Here is a 21,593-nt window from a genome sequence, read left to right as displayed (position 1 = left end):
CTTCCATGTTCATCTTCAATAAACTGAAGTTATAGTATCCCTTTTCTAAGCCATTTTTCGACCTTTATTAAAACTGTGCTGCATGTCAGTAAGACACCAGTAAGAAAGAAAGGGTAAAGGAAATGCACTTACATGGAACTTGATAATGGGAATAAACTGACATCTACTGGTCAGTTTACACACTATTAAGCGTTGTAATTATCACGTGACCGGGATTTTCCAACAGCGCATGCGTGGTGGAGTCGCTCTGAGACGTTAATGTTGTTTTGTTAAAAATTTCAATGCAAATATCTAAATTCGAGTGGCGTTGATTATACTTTACCGTCTATAACCTTAAAGACAAAATGTCGTTTTGTTCTTTTTTCGGCAAGGAAGTGTACAAAGACCATTTTATACGAGGTAACAAGCCTGTGTTTTTATCTCAATCTTTGAAATATAGCTTGATTCAGTTTAATATACAGCAATAACATTGTATAGTGTTACTAATACACACAAAAAACTTTTCTAATGCCTTTTGTGTTTGTACTTGCAAAAGAGTTGAATCAGTAATGAAATGACCAATTTGATTCTGTTGATACATTTTTCATTTTTAACACACACACATATATATTTTATTTATTTATTTATTTATTTTTAACCTAATCTTAAATTTGATTGTCTGCAGGAATATATGTTTGCTCCCAGTGTGCAAACCCACTATTTTCAAGTAGATCTAAATATGCACACTCCTCGCCTTGGCCAGCCTTCACAGAAACCATCCACGAGGACAGTGTTACCAAAGTGATGGAAACACTCACAGCTTATAAGGTTATAAGATTATAATGAAACTGTGACCTGTGAATATCAGCATCACATAAGATTGACTGTTAAAACATACGGCCTCATAGTAGAATTACATCTTCAACAGTACCATTAAATGAGGTTAATGTTTGGGTCCTTGTGCAGGTTCTGTGTGGCAAGTGTGGCAATGGACTAGGCCATGAGTTTCTGAATGATGGTCCAGAGGAAGGAATGTCAAGATTTTGAATTTTTAGCCACTCGCTGAAGTTTGTCCCAAAAGGTATATAGGCAACAATAGATATGTCATTAAATTCGTATTTTTTAGCTATGTTACAGATCTGAAAATTTATGAATTACTTAACTTTAAACATAAATTCCTGTTTTTTTTTATTTTACAGACAAGGTCGGCAAGCACTAAAGCGAGGCTGGAGGTCTGCGAACATACGCTGTAGCTGCTGTAGTATGCACATTATGGGAATGCTCATTTAATGAAGTGGACAGGGCAAAAATCCACCTGGAGGCCCTGTTCACAGATGTATTATGGTCATGCTGCTTTGTACCTCACTGTAAAACAGTTATAATATTTCAAACATGTACAATATTATACAAACAAAGACAGATGCTTTATGAGTCATAGTAATTAATATTCTTCTTTAATCCATATTATATGGGTTAGTATGTCTCCTCTGGACCTATGGTTCTATCTGGGATCTGTGATGTAACTTTCAGGCTTCAATAAATATATATGATGTATCCTACTAATATGTGAATAATTCAACTGATTTTAAAATTTTAAAATAAAACTGTTCTATTAATAAAGGGTCATTGGATTTACACTGAAATAAGTTGTCTTAAACATGGATTTAATACAAACCTCTATAACTCAAAATCATATAGCCAATATACACTGCTCAAAAAAATAAAGGGAACACTTAAACAACACAATGTAACTCCAAGTCAATCACACTTCTGTGAAATCAAACTGCCCACTTAGGAAGCAACACTGATTGACAATTAATTTCACATGCTGTTGTGCAAATGGAATAGACAACAGGTGGAAATTATAGGCAATTAGCAAGACACCCCCAATAAAGCAGTGGCTCTGCAGGTGGTGACCACGGACCACTTCTCAGTTCCTATGCTTTCTGGCTGAAGGTTGGTCACTTTTGAATGCTGGTAGTGCTTTCACTCAGGATGGCTCATCAATGCTGTGGCGAGAAGGTTTGCTGTGTCTGTCAGCATATAGTGTCCAGAGCACGGAGGCACTACCAGGAGACAGGCCAGTACATCAGGAGACGTGGAGGAGACGGCAGGAGGGCAACAACCCAGCAGCAAGTCCGTGGAGAACGTTCTGCTACCTGCAACATCCTCCAGCATGACCGGTTTGGCAGTGGGTCAGTAATGGTGTGGGGTGGCATTTCTTACGGAAGGCCGCACAGCCCTCCATGTGCTCACCAGCGGTAGCCTGACTGCCATTAGGTACCGAGATGAGATCCTCAGACCCCTTGTGAGACCATATGCCGGTGCGGCTGGCCCTGCGTTCATCCTAATGCAAGACAATGCTAGACCTCATGTGGCTGGAGTGTTTCAGCAGTTCCTGCAAGACGAAGGCATTGATGCTATGGACTGGCCTGCCCGTTCCCCAGACCTGAATCCAATTGAGCACATCTGGGACATCATGTCTCGCTCCATCCACCAATGCCACGTTGCACCATAGACTGTCCAGAAGTTGGCAGATGCTTTAGTCCAGGTCTGGGAGGAGATCCCTCAGGAGACCATCCGCCACCTCATCAGGAGCATGCCCAGACATTGTAGGGAGGTCATACAGGCACGTGGAGGCCACACACACTACTGAGCCTCATTTTGACTTGTTTTAAGGACATTAGATTAAAGTTGAATCAGCCTGTAGTGTGTGGTTGTTGTGTTTTTTATTTATTTTTTTTGTTTTGTTTTATTTTAGTGTGTAGTGTGACTCCAAATCCAGATCTCCATGGGTTAATAAATTTGATTTTCATTGATTAATTTTTGTGTGATTTTGTTGTCCGCAACTATGTTAAGAACAAAGAATTTAATAAGACTATTTCATTCATTCAGATCTAGGATGTGTTGCTTAAGTGTTCCCTTTATTTTTTTGAGATGTGTATAATTAAATATAAAATTGTGCCTAATTTTTTTTTTTTGTAATTTGGAAAAGAAAACAATGACTTCAACACACAACCAGATACATATAATTTTGCACATTTATATATGGAGCTTAGTATCTGACCAGGTGTGTTATGTTTATAAAACATAAAATCCTGCCCCACTGAATACCCTCAGGATGCAGACTGGGCCAGGCGGAATGGAGGTTAGCAACAAAGTGGGGACTAAATCTGTAATGAAATGTGCAAAAAGACTTCATCCCCAAACCAGTGCATTTCAATCAATCCGTATACTTCTGAGGCGCCGTCAGTGGCGCGCGTGCACAGCTCTTTTCTACACGCGCCACTAAACCCTTTGATCTCCCTCACAGGTCACCTCTCGCATCCAGTTAGCAATAAGCTACCTGACAGGTTTGTGTCGACGATTTCTGGTAAGAACAATAAGATAAATACCTGCATGCGAAGTATGAACGTTTGTTTGTTTATTTTCAATTTAACACCTGTAATTTAGAGGTTAAGTGAATATTTTTAATGATATAACGTTTCTTTAGACGAATAGCTGTTATTTTTTAGGTTTAGCTCGAAAGATGGAATATGCTTCTACACAAAGCTGTGTTTCAATACGTGACTTAAGCCCGAATATCGCACGTCCGGTGAGCAAGTATTTATTTATTTATTTATTTATGTAATTTATGTAATTTATTTATTTATTTATATATATTTATTTTATCTATCTATCTATCTATCTATCTATCTATCTATCTAATTAATTAATTAAATATTTATTTATCTACTAAATAGATATTTAGTATTTATGTATTTATCTATTTTATTTATCTATTTATTTAATTAATTATCTAGTTATTTAGTTAGTTAATTATCTAGTTATTTATTTATTTTATTATTTATTTGTTTGTTTATTTATTTAATACTGCTTAGCACTCAGTAGTTTTAAAAGAATTGGCTTCAGCAGCTAAATGTGTTAGCATAGCTTATAACTGGCTAACTTTTACTTCTTAAAAATGTCTATATCTTAATTTCAGAATGTGGTCGGGATTGTTATTGGAAAGACTGATGCAAGAGGATTCCCTGACAGGAAAAGTTAGCTATATCATAAATTACTTTTTCTTTCATTTATTCATTCATTCACTCAACTACTACTACTAATAATAATGATGATAATTATGTGATTGTAATAAATTCTAGATGTTGGTTTGGAGCGATTCACTTTCAGCTACACAATTAAAGACTCTCCAGACCATTTCATTAACGTATCTTCATGGGGCACTGAAGAATACATTCAAGGGCTTTCCAGTCATATCAAAATAGGAGACTGTGGTAAGAAATAAAATATAACACTTTTCCGTGTACTCAGTCCTGCATATTTCCACTGTGTCATTTAGATGTAACCGTATAATTTCTTTTTCAGTTGTCATTGAAAATCCTCTTGTTGTTGCTAAAGATCCAGTGAGAGAGGACAGATTCTGCCCTTCAACCCCAAGGTAAAGGAAGAACATTTTTGAAAAATATCTAATGGTGCCCTATAACTACTTATTCTTGATTCTCAAAACTATTGAAACACATTTCCTTGTCCCCAGTTTTTACAGATTGTTGGTGACAGAAGCTCACTCAACGATTAGAATGTGTACAGATTTAGACACCGAGAGCAGGCTGGTTTCTCTGTTCCACATACCAGTAAAGGACTCTGGGGATTTCTACTCACTGGGAGACATTACTGCAAATGGACAAAGCCTAGACGGGAACTTTATTAATATTCTAGCTGCTGTGCGATCTGTAAGAAATTATGGAATGTCCATGCATTGAAACGTTAAAACACTGTTTTGATAAAACAATGTTACGATTTTTTCATATGACATGTTGTAATTTGTGCCCCAAAGATTGGAGAGCCAAAGTTCTTCACTACTTCAGATGGGCGAAAAGGGCAGAAGCTAGAGATTAAACTGTTTGATGAAACTTTGTCATCCTTCCCTTTTATATGGTAATTTATCAATTTCCAAATTGACGTTCTCAGTGTTATTATATTGTTATTAAAAAATTGTCATTCATAGCTGGGATCGAGAAACAATTCAGTTTGTGCAAACCCTGCCGCCAAGGGAGACAGGTATAGTAATATACAAAAGGGCAACATATAAATGACTGGAATGTGGATTTGATTTTCTATAGATTAATATATGTATTTTTTACTTGTAGTGCTCTTCATTGTGGATGCTCGCATCAGCTTTGATACTTTTCGTAACTGTATGGTCGCAACAGCTACCTCGAAAACAATTATTACTGTAAACCCTGGTATGTTGTAGTGTCTATTGATACATGTTAAACCATTAAAATATCATTCGTATTTAGTGAACATTGGGAAAGCATTATTAAGCTTTGTGTCAAACACTCCCTGTTGTTTTTTTTTGTTACATATAGATACAGTAGAAGCCAACCAGCTCTTCAGTTACGCCAAAGAATTATCAGAAAGTGAACAGCTAGAGGAGCCAGAGATAGAAATGAATGTAAATGTTCCATGTAAGCATAAAATATATGTTCTTGTAGCAGTATGTGCATATGTAAAGGTTTATACGATAATGTTAGGTAGGTACTGAATCTGTTTTTCTTATTTATTTCTCAGTGGACTCCATTAGTGATGTACTGACAGTGAGTCAACTTAAAGCCAGAGTCCAAAAAAACTCTGAAGCCTTTTATGGTGTGATATATGGGTTCATCACCACTTTAGGATTAGATTCCTGCATTACTAAAGTCATTCGCAGCAGGTGGTAAGTTAGGAATGCTTGGAAGTTAATGCACCCAGTTTAATGGTTTTTCTCCTCAGGTCTGAACTCCTCATTTTATAGTGACAGGTGCAAATTTCGTGTAAATGAGGAGGTTGAGGTATGCACTAATACAGCGTGTCCAAGACATGGACAAGCAGGTGAAGTTAGTGCAGCCTTTGATCTTCTGGTGGATGTCAGTGACCACACAGGAACTCTGCAGGGCTGCAACCTGTCAGGCACAGTCGCTGAGAAAACACTGGGATGCACTGTGAGTAGAAACTAAATCTTCTTTTTTATTCCTGACAAAGCTTCTAGTGCAATACCCAGGGTATGTTGTTTACCTCTAATGAGTCAGATTAATAACACTGGATAAACATGCTGAGCATGAGTTAGACAAACGTGATCTATCAATGTATTTAGAATGGCACGGTACAGTACAGCTGTTTACAAATGCAAATTTTGCCTCTCTTTTAGTCTAAGGAATTTGTGTGTCTCTCTGAGTCTAACCGGACAGCCTTGAAGTGGAGGTTTCTACTGGAAAGATGCAAAACATATATAAAGGTATATCATTGATTCCAATCACTTCCATGGCCACAGGTGTATAAAATCAAGCAAACATGCATGCAGACTGCTTCTACAAACATCTAGGTCTAGGTCACTCGCAGGAGCTCAGTGAATTCAAGTGTGGTACCATGATTGACCAGGGTTCCCATGTGTCCTGGAAAACCTGGAAAATTAATCACCAATGTTCCAGTCCTGGAAAACACATGGCAAATGAGAGAAAACATAAACTGTCCTGGAAAAAATCTTGTTGTCCTGGAAAATTATTATTTTTAAATGTTCTTGATCATTTAAAGAACAGTTTACAACTGGTCAAAACAATTAACGTTAGTAACAGAAAGCCCTCTGTTCAGGGACGCTGAGTTTTGAGGGGTTTTTTGTTATGCTGTTTAATCTCGCTGTGACGGATGACGCTGTCTTGTGTTGGTGGTTTCAGGTGCTAGGAATGGTTTAAGTGCTCGAATGTACGGTGGCCGGGAAGTGCAAAACAAATTAACAAAACCCAAACCAAATTAACAAAACCCAAACCAAATTAACAAAACCCAAACCAAATTAACAAAACCGAAAACACATTAACAAAACCCAAACCAAATTAACAAAACCCAAACCAAATTAACAAAACCCAAACCAAATTAACAAAATCCAAACCAAATTAACAAAACCCAAACCAAATTAACAAAATCCAAACCAAATTAACAAAATCCAAACCAAATTAACAAAACCCAAACCAAATTAACAAAACCAAAAACACATTAACAAGTCAGACAACCCGGAAGCGGTTGGTATAATTTGTTAATGGAAACTTACCATCATCAGACGAGACACCTTTCATTCACCTGTATATCTTTAATGACAGTCGTCTTGTCCAATGATCGGTAAGTTTCCATTCACAAACTATACCTACCGCTTCCGGGTTGTCTGAATCGGTGCATGAAACACATTAACAAATCAGAAAACACATTAACAAATCAGAAAACAAATTAACAAATCAGAAAACAAATGAACAAATCAGAAAACACAACGACATTTCAGACAACCCGGAAGCGGTTGGTATAGTTTGTGATTGGACAAGACACCTGTCACTCAAAGTATACATGAAGTTCAACAGTCTGCCACAGGGAAAAGTTGGAATGGATGGATGGAATGGATTACTGTGGATTAATTCTGTTATTTTCTTGAACGGAGAACTTTATTTAAATGGAGAACTTTACACATTACACATAAGATTCCATACCTGTATATCTTGAGTGACAGGTGTCTTGTCCAATGATCGCTAAGTTTCCATTCAAAAACGATACACTACCGTTTCTGGGTTGTCTGACTTTTTTCGAATTTGTTAATGTGTTTTCGGTTTTGTTAATTTGGTTTGGGTTTTGTTAATTTGGTTTGGGTTTTGTTAATTTGGTTTGGGTTTTGTTAATGTGTTTTCGGTTTTGTTAATTTGGTTTGGGTTTTGTTAATGTGTTTTCGGTTTTGTTAATTTGGTTTGGGTTTTGTTAATGTGTTTTCGGTTTTGTTAATTTGGTTTGGGTTTTGTTAATTTGGTTTGGGTTTTGTTAATGTGTTTTCGGTTTTGTTAATTTGTTTTGCACTTCCCGGCCACCGTACGAATGTGTTCAGGAAATGGTGACGGGTAAGCAGGTTATATTAACCTTGTTAATCTGAATATCATGTGCAAGGGGAATGCACAGCAAACTAAAGCATGCATGACGGCATTGGCCTGAGAAAGGAGAGGGTATTAATATGTGCCGTCTTTTTATTTTATAAATGTTGAAATTTCATTCACATGACAAATTGTCTTTAAAAGTATAGTTAAGTAATAGCCATAAAGTGTACGTTGTTTTTAAGACTTCTGGAGAGAAGAACATATTACTTTAGGCCGTGAATCTTTTTTTGCTAAATTTGAAATGTCCTGGGGGGCACGGTGGCTTAGTGGTTAGCACGTTCGCCTCACACCTCCAGGGTCGGGGTTCGATTCCTGCCTCCACCTTGTGTGTGTGGAGTTTGCATGTTCTCCCTGTGCCTCAGGGGTTTCCTCCGGGTACTCCAGTTTCCTCCCCCGGTCCAAAGACATGCATGGTAGGTTGATTGGCATCTCTGGAAAATTGTCCCTAGTGTGTGATTGCGTGAGTGAATGAGTGTGTGTGTGTGCCCTGTGATGGGTTGGCACTCCGTCCAGGGTGTATCCTGCCTTGATGCCCAATGACGCCTTGATGCCCCCGTGACCCGAGGTAGTTCGGATAAGCGGTAGAAGATGAATGAATGAATGAAATGTCCTGGAAGATGATCTCTGAAAAAGAGTGGGAACCCTGTTGATGTTTGTCACCTGTGCAATAAATTCATTCGTGAAATTTCCTCACTGCTAAATATTCCACTGTCAACTGTCAGTGGTATTACAAAAGGTGGTAGCAATTGGGAACAACAGAAACTCAGTCACAAAGTGGTAGACCACATAAAATCACAGACAGGGGTCAGCTCATGCTGAAGTGCACAGTGTGCAGAAGTCTTCAAGTCTTCAGTCTTCTGCAGAGTCAAAAGCCACAGACCTCCAGACTTTGTGTGGCCTTCAGATTAGCTCAAGAACAGTGTGTAGAGAGCTTCATGGAATGGGTTTCCATGGCCAAGCAGCTACATCCAAGCCTTATATTACCAAGTGCCATGCAAATTGTTGGATGCAGTGGTGTAAAGCACACCACCACTGCACTCTAGAGCAGTGGAGACATGTTCTCTGGAGTGACGAATCATACTTCTCTGTTTGGCAGAAAGATGCACAAATCTGGGTTTGGAGGTTGCCAGGAGAAAAGTACTTGCCTGACTGCATTGTGCCAAATGTAAAGTATTGTGGAGAGGGTATTACAGTATGGTGTGGGGTTGTTTTTCAGGGGTTGGGCTTGGCCCCTTAGTTCAAGTGAAAGGAACTCTTAATGCTTCAGCATACCGAGACATTTTAGACAATTTCATGCTCCCAGCATTGTGGGAATGGTTTGGGGTTGGCCTCTTCCTCTTCCAACATGACTGCACGCCAGTGCACAAAGCAAGGTCCATAAAGACATGGATGAGCGAGTTTGGTGTGGAGGAACTTGACTGGCCGACACAGAGTCCTGACCTCAACCCGATAGAACACCTTTGGGATGAATTAAAGCGGAGACTGCAAGGTAGACCTTCTCATCCAACATCAGTGCCTGACCTCACAAATGCGCTTCTAGGGAAATGGTCAAAAATTGACATTAACACACTCCTAAACCTTGTGGAAAGCCTACCCAGAAGAGTTGAAGCTGTTACAGCTGCAAAGGGAGTGCCAACTTCATATTAAACCCAAAGGATTAAGAATGAAATGTCATTAAAGTTCATGTGCATGTAAAGGCGAACGTCCTAAAACATTTGGCTGTGTGCGCGTGTGTGTGTGTGTGTCTGTGCATGTGTGTTGATCATAATTCAATATAAAAAATTTAATTTTGCAAAAAGTAATTCTCACATTATTTTACCGATTTGCCTTAAATTTTATAGTCTCTCTCTCTCTTTCTCTCTCTCATATATATAACAGGTGTTACCATCAACAAGAAGCAAAAATGGCATGAGGACAAGCATCCTGTCTTGCACCCTTGCTGATCCAGTGGAAGTAAAGCAAAACATATCTGTCTAGAACAGATGAGTGCCAGTGGGCTCACCAGTTATTAATAATACACACAGGAATTGTGATCAAATAGTGTCACTGCTATAGTAATAAAGTCAGAAGTCAGGCAAGGGTCATATTTGATCTGAAACAAATTGTCCTGAATTTGTATTTCTTGTTTGTATTCTGTTTTGGTATTTGTTGTTGTTTATCAAAAGTTCTCAAATAAACCTAAAGATGTTCTGGGTTTGTTTTGTTTTTTTTTGCTTCCAAAGGTTTTCTCTATGCCGGAACTAATAAATGCATTCCGTGTTTCAGTGGGAATGTGTTCGGATGGGCATAACTTGGCTTTTCCATTCTTGTAAATAAAGTATATTTAAATGACGGTGTTCGTGGTTTTTTTTCTTCCATTATTCTGCAGGATTAATCGTGTATCTGCTAAAAGGTAAAACCTTTATGTTTCCGTTTGATGCTGTTAGGTAGCTAGTCGGTCCTCTAACTAGCAACAGCTCATCGTGACGCTAGTTAGTTAGCGCTAGTTTTTCTATAGTGTTTGTTCTTTAGTGTTTGCTTGTCCTAATCAAAGAATCATTAAACTACAGTAGCACGCTGTGTTTAACTGTCACACAGTCTCGCTGTTTATACATGCTTATGTTTTCTGCAGTTAAGAACAACAGAGTTAACCATGAATGTAAACCAAGGCACAGTTGGAAGTGACCCAGTGATCCTGGCCACTGCAGGGTATGACCACACTGTGAGGTTCTGGCAGGCACACAGTGGGATCTGCACCAGAACAGTACAGCACCAGGACTCTGTATCCTTCCATCTGTAAAATGGACACACACACACAAACACACACACACACACACACACACAAACACTCTGTCTTGTTGTCTTGTCCTGCACTGTTTGCACCAGGGTGCACAGTTGTACTTTATGTAGGTAGGACTGACTTACTAAGTCCTTAGCTCTGTCTTTGTTTTATGTAGCACCGTGGTCCTGGAGAAAAGTTGTCTCATTTTAGTGTACTGAAATAGCTATATATGGTTGAAATGACAATAAAAGCTTCTTGACTTGACTCACACACACATGCTGTTTTATTTTTCAAATGCAACATTTGCTTAAACCACATTAGATAGATAAATAGTCTATCAGACAGAGACAGACTTTTGATGATGGGGAATATTAAATTATCCCATTGATTGCTTAACTCCAGCACCAGCAGGTGAATTCACTAGAAGTAACACCTGATAGGAGCATGATTGCAGCAGCTGGTGAGTTATTGTTATTAATCCACAGATTAACAATAAAAGGTGAACTTTGTTCAACGGGTGTTCTTGCCGTTAACCTCTGTTTACAGGTTATCAGCACATACGCATGTATGACCTCAACTCAAACAATCCAAATCCTGTAATAAATTACGACGGCGTTAGCAAAAACATCACATCAGTTGGCTTCCATGAGGATGGCAGATGGATGTATACTGGAGGAGAAGACTGCATGGCACGCATCTGGGATCTAAGGTGATTAAAAAAAACAAGCTACCAGTGATTTAGGGAAGATATGTTTGAAATGTTCATTTTTATGTTGTCTTGATTTCATTCAGGTCAAGAAATTTACAGTGTCAAAGGATCTTTCAGGTCAACGCACCCATTAACTGTGTGTGCCTTCATCCCAACCAAGTAAGATTTGTGTTTTTGAAATTGAAGGCTGTGATATTGGATCTTTCATTAGAGTTTAGTTGAGGTTTTGTGTGTTTCTAGGCTGAATTGTTTGTTGGAGATCAAAGTGGTGTGATCCATGTCTGGGATCTTAAAACAGACCATAATGAGCAGCTCATCCCAGAGCCAGAGGTGTCCGTCAACTCTGTGCACATTGACCCTGATGCAAGCTACATGGCTGCTGTTAATAGCTCTGTGAGTATCTTTATCCTACTTTTTCTGTGTCAGGATTCTTCTGTTCTTAGATACAATGTGGCTCTGCATTAAATGCCACAAATATTTTTCAAATTATTTTCTATTTTTGACCGATAGGGCAACTGTTACGTGTGGAATTTGGCTGGAGGAATCGGTGATGAAGTGACACAGCTTATTCCCAAAACCAAAATTCCTGCTCACAAGCGTTACTCTTTGCGCTGTAAATTTAGCCCTGACTCCACGTAAGGGCATCCTGAATTATTTAAAGAAATTCTTGTAAACAATTGTATATTGTTTTGTTTTTGCCTATCTTCATTTTTATCTTTAGTCTGTTTTTATTCTATGTAGATTGTTGGCTACCTGCTCTGCAGACCAGACCTGTAAAATATGGAGGACTTCAAACTTCTCACTGATGACAGAGCTGAGCATTAAGAGTAACAACCCTGGAGAGACGTCTCGTGGCTGGATGTGGGACTGTGCATTCTCTGGAGACTCGCAGTACATTGTCACAGGTACATTTTTTCCATCATGTTTTTTTTTTTTCCTTTTCTTCCCTTTTGCTTATGAAGAACAGTTACACTGCAGCTGTAGTTAGGTATTTGTGTGTTCGTCAAGGGATAAGTTTGAATTGAAGAAAAAATATTTTGCTTAACTGAAGTTCGTACAGGTTTGCAGCTCATTCTCATTGTTTTTCAACATTGCTTTTCAGCCTCTTCAGATAATTTGGCACGTCTTTGGTGTGTAGAGACGGGGGAAATCAAGCGTGAGTACAGCGGGCATCAAAAGGCTGTGGTGTGTCTGGCTTTCAATGACAGTGTGCTTGGTTAAATCAGAACTAGTCTAAATCAATTCAGCAGGACTGTTTACACCCTTGTGTACTCCTACAGGACCCATAATGTTAAACTATAAGTGACAGAAGTGATAAATGTTATTTTGTTTGTTATTGAAGTATTATTGCTTGTCTATAACTACAGTTTATGGAAAAACAAGAACATTAATCAGTCCGTAGCAACATCAAAGAACATGCAAGACTGCAGTATGGGATTGTGTGATTTTCATTCAGCAGGCATCCTGCTTAATAAACCAATTAATTACTAGTTTAGAAATACAAAGTGGCATCAGGACACACAGGAAAATAATTGTGCAACCTTAGTACCTCCATCTAAAGAAAACCTGGTTTATAAATTGAATAATAATTACACTGTTAAAATCAGATTTGGTTATGATTGGTCTCATGTCCAAAAGGTATATGCTATTTAAATATGGTATGCTATTAAATATAAATGTTATTTAAATATGATTTATCATTTAATACACACGCTGTAGATAAATTCTAAAACACACAGGGAAAAAAAATAGTGTTGCAACCCAAGAATTGAGTGCACAAAGAACATACAACTCAGTATGCGTTTGGGATATGTATACCCTTGATTCTGAAATAATATCTTCAGATACGTGTCCTATAAGTTATTAAACAGCATTCTGCAAGGTTTGAACCCGATTTGATGTTCAAAAGGAATCCAGTCATTATTTGTTTAAATACTGGTTCACCACACGTCACATGGGGTTTGGGGTTTGCTTTTTCTTACACATCTTTCTTGCTTCTACATTTGTATATAACTACATGCTTGTAAATGCAAACTATAACAATAAAATACTGATTTAAATGACTGGGTCATTGTAATATTTGCTAGTAATGTTATACTAATCACTGAATAGCACTATTAGTTTTTCACCAAGGTTATTCTGTATGATTAAAATGTCCTGTTGCAGTCCAACAATATGTATCTGTATGAACTCAGGAAAAATGATTCACCCAAAATCATGACACTTTATTGTAGCTCAGCATTGCTTTCAGCTACTCATCTGCATCAGGTTATACAAATATAATATAAGCAGCAACGGGTCTCTGAATGGAAAACTATTTTAAAAGGGAGTTCTCATTGTGTTTGGCTCCTCCGGTTTGTCTCACTGATAGCAACATGAATGTGCCTCCACAACAGGAGACGTGTGTTTCCATTCCATGTGCTCAAACGCTCAGAACAGAAGCTCATTCTGGCAGGTAGTAGAAACACACAGACACACAAATGTTGTTTGGGAAGCAGATGTCAATGCAGAAGTAAATTAGTCGTTCTTTGGGACCTGTAAGGAGATCAGTGAGATCATCTGATCAGTAAGATTCTTACATCAATCACAAAATTACCTTACTTTCCCAGACCTGCCACAGTTAGTCACAACAACGCTAGAAAAGGTCACGACTGAAGTGCAGGATTATGTTTCTCAGTCATGCTTTGCTCTTTAAAGTGCTTCACGCTATGTGCCCCTGAACTTGGCTTGTTCGCCAACATAACGGAACATTTAGAAGCCTTGTTTGTCTTTAGAATAATAAGGTAGTGCATTAAAAATAACAAGAGTTAACATTTTAGCTTGCTTATTTTTTCTTTCTGGAAGTTGTGTTTGTAGGCGAACGCTCACCACCAGCTCTCCTGGTCCAGTATACGGGCTTGTGCTGACAGAGAGCCTGCAGTGGTTGCTGTAGTACTGAAGCATCCACATGATGACCTGACAAAACACCTAAAAACTCAGTGTGTCTCTGAGTCTCGTTTCCCACCAGCCAGATCTGATTAACCTGAAATAATGACCACATCCATCATATTTATATACATATTAGTAGGTTAAATTACAGTTGCATTAGGTTTTTATAAATACATTTATTACTGTCTTGTTGGTAACAAAATGTTTTATAAATGCATCTATAGGTTTAATAAACATAGTTATACCATAATTAATTACTGCTCCATTGAAATGAGAGACATGTACCTGTGATCTGATGTCAGTGAACACAATAAAAAGCAGTTAATATCTCTAATAATATATAGCAATTCACTACAAATGCCTATTCAGTAGGGTAAGTGTTCCCTTCTGGTGAGCAGATTGAATTACCCAGAGTTGTCTAATGGCCTCAATTAGGTGCAACGATAGAATGAAAAACTAATCTTACTCCAAAATTTCTACCCGGACAAGGATACACATCAAGTCAAGTGGAACAACCCGTCTATTCTGTGCAGATCATAACCCACCACAGGAACAGCTTGTTAAGTGCTGAGAGACGTGTGGCCAGCACAAGTCTCATGCCTGTTAACGGAAGACTGCTCTTTCCTCCCAGTAGCGACTTATAAGATGAAAAAAGCAACAGAGTGGCCATTGTGCACTTACTGGTCCCATCCTGTAATGGGATCTGTATGAGGCAGATCAAATGTACTAAGGAATTCAGAGCCAGCTAGGCCTGAGTTCGTCTGAACCTGTGCGGTCTGTTGCTCCTTTTCTGGAGTTGGAAAGAAGAAAGCGGCCAAAAACACTCTTTAATCAACTCAGGAGGTTCCACTGAGGTTGCACTATGTTCAAGTGTCAGTCAATTTGCTAGACAGGTAGTAAGTATAGTGGCACTTAAACATAAGGGGGTCCTGAAGTTTTTCAAAGATGTCAACTTCAAATTGTGTGTAGATTTTTTTTTAATTAAATAAAAGAGGATTTGAGCCGCTGTTGATTAAGCATTACCTGTTGTTTGGACTCATTCAGGAGAACGTGCATGTTTTCATAATCAGATGTCTCCATTTGACGAAGAAAGCAGCTTTCCTGGTTGTCAGGCTTGTAGCATATTAACCCCTATACAGGAGAAATGATCTTTAAATAATTTCCATTACATTTAGATGGTTTATTAGATGCCAGTAATGAAATTGAGAACTTACATGTTTAAGGTCAAAGAGCACTGTAGATGTGTGATTTGTGTGTGAGGTGACTGAGTATGTCACTACACTGTTGTGTTTGTCCACTACTGCAGACTGATTGATCAGAGCAGCAGGATAGTCAGAAGCTATGATGCGCACAACCTGCAATGAAGACTGTATGTGAGAGCTGTATTTAGCATTTAGATTTTAGAGACTAAAAACAATTTAAGTTCTATTGTTTATTTGTAAAGGTAATAAATGCCTTAAGCAGATGCCCTCTCTCTCACCTGAGTGTCTGCTTGGAGCGTGAACTGTCCGGTGACAATGAGGGCAATAAGGGCAATGACAACAATGAGCAATGTGACAGTGAGACTGCCCCATAACACACGCTGTGGAAACCTGGAGGAGCCTATGGGGCCACAATTCTGAGACAAGAAGAAATATAAATTTCACCCTATTACAACACTACTGCAGCCTAATTCAGTTTAAGAATTTTTATGCTGGATTTTGGAGAAAATTCTGCAGAACAATTATCCTTTTAATGTAAAAGTCTCAAAAATGAATCCCGGTCGGTTTTAGAAAATCAGTTATTCTTAGAAAATTACCAAAATTATTAAAATACATTTTCTTCACTAATTATACTTGGCAGTGTGAATCTTTTATGTTCAAAATGAAAAAGAGCATCATGGAAGCTCACCATGCACTGTGGCTCCTCCAGAATGGTTTCTGAGAATTTCCACCACCTCATCATTCTGCATCTAGAAGCTTCACCTCAGTCCCCAGCCCTTGATCGTCTGTATCAAGCTGTGCTCATGACTGAGACTGAGCAACAGAGTTTGCTGTATACTTGCTCAGGTCCTCAATGCTAATCTTTAACCCTCCCAACACACACTCCACACAAAACATAGACCAACCCATTGGCTGCCACCCCATACTAGACAATAAACAAAGGGGAGAGGTAGTGTTTTTTTTTTCTCTCTGTGAACAGGGCTTGTCATCACAAAGAGGTAGTTATTTTAGAAATGCATTGCTCTTGCCTTGGATTAGCTACTGCAGATGCTGTGGCCAAGGTGACTTTAACTACTGTAATTGATCATGAAAAATCACATAATTACATGTAACAGCTTGCACACACTGCACCAGTCACATCTTTCAGTCTGAATTGATGCTTATTTATTTGATCTTTGTGCAGTCAGCACTTTGTTCAAGGTAAGACAAAAAAAAAAAAGGAAAACGTTATTGATCATAAAACTCAGATCAAAAAGTGAGTTACAGTAGATGTTATTCTTCAAACCCTACAAGCAGGTCGAACTTTAACAATGACAAAAAAACAAGAACATGCACCTTAAAGAAAATTCATTTAGTTCTGTGTAGTGGTGCTCATCCGAGCAAATAACCACATTGGTTGCATTATCAACCAATAAGCCATCTTGTCTGTTGCAGGTCATTTTTCAGTACCTGAGGTTTGAAATATACAGCAGGGGGGGAAAAGCATTGTACATTGATTCTGTATTCAGTACATATATGTATATAGGCATGTACCTATATTTTTGTAAATATCTTCAAAGAATGGCTCAAACAAATCAACTTGAACACTGTACCTGACAAATAGCACAATATTATACATAGACATTGTGGAATAATAGAGGCAGACCTTGCTAATGGAGCAGATTATTAATAGGAAACATTTTGATTTTGTAGCTTAATAATAGGCAATACATATTCTGATCAGTTTTCCAATAGCAAATGCTGGATTAGAAATCAACTCATGGCGATCCCATTCTAGTGTTTCCTACCCTCAAATACCTAAACCAATTCATAAACTGGATCTTAGGTGTGTTGAAGTAAGGCAAAATGGTACGTGGCTGTGGGTCCTGAGGACTGGAGATAAGAAACCACAGATATGAATATTTTAGAATCCTCTGTTGCAGTGGGTCTCGATCTGGTCCTCAAGACATACGAGCCAGTCCATGTTTTCTTCTGGGGAAGTTCCAAAGAGACCTAACCCAGAAATTCACCTACTATTACCTGGGACATTTGGGGTGGGGGTCCTGGAGACTAAATTAGTTCAGAACTACTATAATATAATCAAATAATTATTTTAGTTCAAAATTAAAAACCTTCATATTTACTGAACCTGCATAAAATAGGATACATCTTACATCCTCACGAATACTGACCCGCTATGCTTGAAGTGCTGGTAAAATTTCTGCAATGCTATCAACATAGTAATCAGGCACCATCTCCTGACGTCTGGGGCATCCGCTTCTTTGATGCTCTTCTGCATCTGCTATTGTTGAGACACCAGTCAGGGTCAGCAGGGTCTTCAGACCACAAGTGGAACCTAACATGATGTCTGTGTCCAGTCTGTCCCCAACCATAAGACATTTGTTTGGCTCAAGCCCGAACTGGTTAGACATGCATGTGAACATAAAGCTACTGGGTTTCCCCACCACTTGTGCATGGCGCTGTGCTGCTGTCTCCACAGCCTTTAAAAGGCAACCGGTACCTAAGAAAAAAAAGCACACATTTCAGTGAACACTTCATTCTATTGGATTCATCATTTCACTCTAGGAGAGTTCAAGCTCAGATCACCTGGGACTGCTTTGCCTCCCTCCAGAGGAAGCCTTGAGTCAGTGTTGGTGCCCACAAACTGACACTCAGCATTGCAGAGGTACTGTAATGCCCTGTTGAGCTTCATGTAACTGAAATGTTCGTCAAAACCCACCAGCACGGCCTTGACCTCCGGATCAAGAGGAACACTAGCCCAGTCCTTCTGTCCTCCTGACACTGGATCAGGTCCAACACCGACCGGCTCGATCCCTATCGCCTCGAGCTCTTGCTTCATCGCGTTGCCTCCAATCAGGTACACTTTGCCCTGGAGGTTACACACGGTTTTGAGGTACACAGCTGAACAGTAAGCTGTTCCGAACACTTCGTCCTCTCTGGCCTCGAAGCCCAACTTGTTTAACTTCTCCGCGTACATTCTACGCGTTTTTGTGCTGTTATTAGTGACGAAAAACACGCGTTTACCAGCTTTTTTCAGCGAGTTGATCACTTCAGGGGCGCCAGGAATCGCTTGATCTCCTCTCCAGATCACTCCATCGCAATCAAACAGCACAGAATCCACTGAGTCCAGCACTTGTTTGGTCACCGGACCAGTGAGTCGCGTACATTTAGACACAGACATGAAGATATGAACCGATGTCACTCTTATAGCTCGGTGGGTATTTTACGTCCTACTGGTAACACTGCTCAAACCTTATAAGCTTGGTTATTTATCGTTAAGACTATTTGTCGACAGGAGCAAGCAAATACCGAGACTGAAAGAGAGATATCCTGTGTTAAGTAACGCACTCGTGTGTGTCAAGACATCCCGACATGACCTTATTGCATTAGCCGCACATTACAGCACTTCCGCACCGGCTTAAAGGGACAGCAACATAAAAAACATGTCTGATCTACAGCCACATTCTTTATCAAACATCAGACAAAAAACATTTATTTAAAAAATCCCACTCACCAAGCCATACAAAACACAATGTGTTAAAAACAGTGGTATAAGGGAAAAAAAAACATTAAAAGGAAACATCCAGACAAAAGGAAATTTACAGATAGTAGAAGTGACTACAGAAATAGTCATAAGACTTGTTTAGGGTCCAAAATGTGTTATACAGGAGCTACAGAATGGATCGATAAAAGGTAAAGACAAAGCATTATGCAAACTATGTCTAATTTTATACAAATCGCTACAGGAAAGATGGTTAGCATTTTTATAGATACCACATGTATGTAAACCTTTTCATAAAATGAACCTAATCCATTTTATTTAAATCGGTTCTATTGTCATACAAAACGAAATAATGAAGAAAATGGCGAGTTTTCAGTTTCTCTTACGTCCTGTTGTACGTTTTATAAATAAAAGTGACATACAAAGTCAGAAACCCCATCAACAAGTGTTTAAGATCAATGAATGTAAAGCAAATGTGCAAAGATTCAGGCATGTAGTTTGCACAATGTTAAACTTTTAGCTATAAGATTCTTTTACTTGTTAGCAACATGAAATTAAGTACATTTTGGCCAAACTCCCTTAACCAGACACTAATTGTCTTTCTTCTCTGTAGGGCATAAAGGCCAAATTATTTCCCCAAGATTTTTAAGGATTCCTCTGTAATAAAATCCTCGCAGTGGATTGTAGGAAGCATGGCATTGAAGTCCAGAGACAGGATCGCAGTGCTGGCAGCCATGGCCTTTCTGCTTGAACCATTCATTAGATGTCTGATTCACCAAAGCCAGGTAACAATGGAAAATGGTGTATCCTGCCACGAGGAAAAATACAAATACCACAAATCCAAGCAAGAAGACGATCCTAGGGAAGGTCATGAAGAGGTGCTGTGGAGAGAGGTTTGCACCAGTTAGCCTTGGAAATGTCATATTTAGCCAGGCTAAGTAGATACATCCTGGACTGTGAAATTAGACATTTTTTCCCCACATCTGTCTAGGCAAAGCTTTCTTCATAAGGGTAGAAAACAAATCTTTTAATACTGGATCAACAACAGTGAAGTCACTGTGTCGAGAGACTTGAGACATTCTTGTTCATAATGTATTTTCTGTCTTTCCTTCCGTGATACCTTATGGTTTATTAAAATATTATTTCATGCTTTTATGATTATAATATTATTCATTTATTAAAGGACCTCCTCTTTGGTGACCTACCTGTATAACAAACAGAGTTCCTACAGGCTGCTGCTGACCCTCTGCATCAACGTAATATGCATGCATGATTCCAGATCGCACAACAGAATGAAATAACATGTCTGCTGTGAGAAGTGCAATATCTCCTGCCATGGCACATACACTCATCAGGTAGAGCAGGAAGAATCTAGTGTTTTGAGCACCAATGCAGTTATTTACCCACACACAGTGGTGGTCAAATCTCTGCACACATCGGTTACATACACCTAAATATGACACAGATCATAATTACAGCGATTTTAACAACAATTTTAAGGTTACAAATGTCAGTGAAGAGCACAAGAACAAGCTGATCTTTGGCATGAAATTGACAATTCTCATGGTGAGATTTAAACTTGAAGCTCTTAAAAAAAACTCCTGAGCGAGTTTAAATTGCACCTTCCTCAATGAATTCATACTCACTACAGTGTTTAGATCTGGCAGGTTTCACCAGATGACAGGTATGGCAAATGATTCCCTCTTGAAACAACTTCTCATCATACTGGTACACATTCAGCTGAAATGCATGGTTTTCCTTTGTCAGTGTACCTAAAAAGAAAGACGTTTAGCCAGACTGTCTGTGGTATTAGCCACATATCTCATTAGTAGAACCTTTGCATGTTGCTTACCTGGATCCTTACCACAGCACAGGTAAAAGACATACGACTTAATTGCCAAGAAGAAATACGGAAGACACACGTTGAACAAAGTGGTGTCCATTTCTAAACAGAACCCGAAGATCTCATAGGAGAATTCTCCATACACAACAGCTTCGAGAAAAAAATGCAAGTAAATGAAGAGGCTGTTTCTGTTGCAGAAAAGAAAATAGATATATTATGCAATTAATGAACAAGCAAAATTTAACTATAAAAGACCAAAAAAGCTCTCTTAAAGTGGTCAGTAATCTGGCATGTTGCAAGAGACATTGTAACTCAACTCCATTGTGTAATACAATACAATAGAAAAAGAATACATCTATTAAATACACCAAAACTGCAGTCCCTGTGTATCCAATACATTTTTTCAGTGTATAAACACATTATAAACACATATTTGAGGTATGATTGAAATAAATAAAGCATTCCTGATGCTAACTCCCACAACTAAACATCACATATGATAAGTGCTGATATACAAATGGTAAGCATTTAAGAATTACTTCATCAATGTTTTATTAATACTGATTAAGGTAATGTTGGATTTGGTTGAGATTCTCACCTCTGGTGGAAGAGTCTGTGCAAACCCTTATAGCAGATATTTTGAAGACATTGTGGGATCCAAGGAGAAACAACCTGAGTAACAACAATTGGTTATGTTTATTTATTTAAACTAAATAAATTGTT

At 38.6% G+C, this 21,593-nt stretch overlaps 6 protein-coding genes across 9 annotated transcripts in view; 3 read left to right on the top strand and 3 right to left on the bottom strand.

Moving 5' to 3' along the window:
- The first annotated feature begins 217 nt into the window (after window positions 1–217).
- Window positions 218–1,538, top strand: msrb1b (methionine sulfoxide reductase B1b). Its single transcript, XM_060860292.1, has 4 exons — window positions 218–399; window positions 665–807; window positions 946–1,060; window positions 1,179–1,538. The coding sequence occupies exons 1-4, from the start codon at window positions 345–347 to the stop codon at window positions 1,196–1,198; spliced, it is 333 nt and encodes a 110-aa protein (XP_060716275.1). The 5' UTR covers window positions 218–344; the 3' UTR covers window positions 1,199–1,538.
- Window positions 1,539–3,298: 1,760 nt separating this feature from the next.
- On the top strand, window positions 3,299–9,976 carry meiob (meiosis specific with OB-fold). 2 transcript variants are annotated; one of them, XM_060890542.1, is made up of 14 exons: window positions 3,299–3,352; window positions 3,495–3,574; window positions 3,965–4,022; window positions 4,128–4,259; window positions 4,351–4,423; window positions 4,520–4,715; window positions 4,820–4,920; window positions 4,991–5,043; window positions 5,133–5,228; window positions 5,355–5,453; window positions 5,557–5,701; window positions 5,780–5,966; window positions 6,173–6,259; window positions 9,804–9,976. In XM_060890542.1, the coding sequence occupies exons 2-14, from the start codon at window positions 3,509–3,511 to the stop codon at window positions 9,900–9,902; spliced, it is 1,392 nt and encodes a 463-aa protein (XP_060746525.1). In that variant the 5' UTR covers window positions 3,299–3,352; window positions 3,495–3,508; the 3' UTR covers window positions 9,903–9,976. The 2 variants fall into 2 exon arrangements, with proteins under 2 accessions (XP_060746525.1, XP_060746534.1); XM_060890551.1 differs by lacking the exon at window positions 3,299–3,352 and having other exon boundaries at window positions 3,465–3,574; window positions 4,562–4,715.
- A 196-nt stretch (window positions 9,977–10,172) lies between these two features.
- Window positions 10,173–13,455, top strand: mlst8 (MTOR associated protein, LST8 homolog (S. cerevisiae)). Its single transcript, XM_060860226.1, has 9 exons — window positions 10,173–10,317; window positions 10,537–10,686; window positions 11,095–11,146; window positions 11,233–11,395; window positions 11,479–11,554; window positions 11,636–11,788; window positions 11,906–12,030; window positions 12,137–12,300; window positions 12,498–13,455. Exons 2-9 carry the CDS (start codon window positions 10,558–10,560, stop codon window positions 12,614–12,616), a joined length of 981 nt encoding a protein of 326 aa, XP_060716209.1. The 5' UTR covers window positions 10,173–10,317; window positions 10,537–10,557; the 3' UTR covers window positions 12,617–13,455.
- Window positions 13,456–13,599: 144 nt separating this feature from the next.
- On the bottom strand, window positions 13,600–16,514 carry bricd5 (BRICHOS domain containing 5). Of its 2 annotated transcripts, none has more exons than XM_060860260.1 (6): window positions 16,214–16,514; window positions 15,804–15,941; window positions 15,538–15,690; window positions 15,347–15,454; window positions 14,264–14,417; window positions 13,600–13,930 (listed from the first exon to the last, which is right to left on the bottom strand). In XM_060860260.1, the coding sequence occupies exons 1-6, from the start codon at window positions 16,265–16,267 to the stop codon at window positions 13,839–13,841; spliced, it is 699 nt and encodes a 232-aa protein (XP_060716243.1). In that variant the 5' UTR covers window positions 16,268–16,514; the 3' UTR covers window positions 13,600–13,838. The 2 variants fall into 2 exon arrangements, with proteins under 2 accessions (XP_060716243.1, XP_060716251.1); XM_060860268.1 differs by having other exon boundaries at window positions 15,538–15,678.
- pgp (phosphoglycolate phosphatase) lies at window positions 15,824–18,901 on the bottom strand. Of its 2 annotated transcripts, XM_060860248.1 has the most exons (3): window positions 18,112–18,901; window positions 17,697–18,025; window positions 15,824–15,941 (listed from the first exon to the last, which is right to left on the bottom strand). In XM_060860248.1, the coding sequence occupies exons 1-2, from the start codon at window positions 18,704–18,706 to the stop codon at window positions 17,700–17,702; spliced, it is 921 nt and encodes a 306-aa protein (XP_060716231.1). In that variant the 5' UTR covers window positions 18,707–18,901; the 3' UTR covers window positions 15,824–15,941; window positions 17,697–17,699. The 2 variants fall into 2 exon arrangements, with proteins under 2 accessions (XP_060716231.1, XP_060716223.1); XM_060860240.1 differs by lacking the exon at window positions 15,824–15,941 and having other exon boundaries at window positions 16,667–18,025.
- A 70-nt stretch (window positions 18,902–18,971) lies between these two features.
- zdhhc4 (zinc finger DHHC-type palmitoyltransferase 4) overlaps window positions 18,972–21,593 on the bottom strand; it is an 8,293-nt gene continuing 5,671 nt past the window's right edge. The window contains exons 3-7 of the mRNA XM_060860213.1: window positions 21,469–21,542; window positions 20,880–21,058; window positions 20,674–20,799; window positions 20,233–20,477; window positions 18,972–19,908 (exon numbers count right to left, since the gene is read on the bottom strand). Of these exons, the coding sequence (XP_060716196.1) occupies window positions 19,618–19,908; window positions 20,233–20,477; window positions 20,674–20,799; window positions 20,880–21,058; window positions 21,469–21,542 (915 nt within the window). The 3' untranslated portion in view covers window positions 18,972–19,617. The remainder of the gene's footprint in view (window positions 19,909–20,232; window positions 20,478–20,673; window positions 20,800–20,879; window positions 21,059–21,468; window positions 21,543–21,593) is intronic.

Source organism: Tachysurus vachellii, chromosome 2, assembly GCF_030014155.1.
Source record: "Tachysurus vachellii isolate PV-2020 chromosome 2, HZAU_Pvac_v1, whole genome shotgun sequence".
In the NCBI taxonomy this organism is placed as follows: Eukaryota; Metazoa; Chordata; class Actinopteri; order Siluriformes; family Bagridae; genus Tachysurus; species Tachysurus vachellii.
This window is presented reverse-complemented; position numbering and strand designations above follow the sequence as displayed.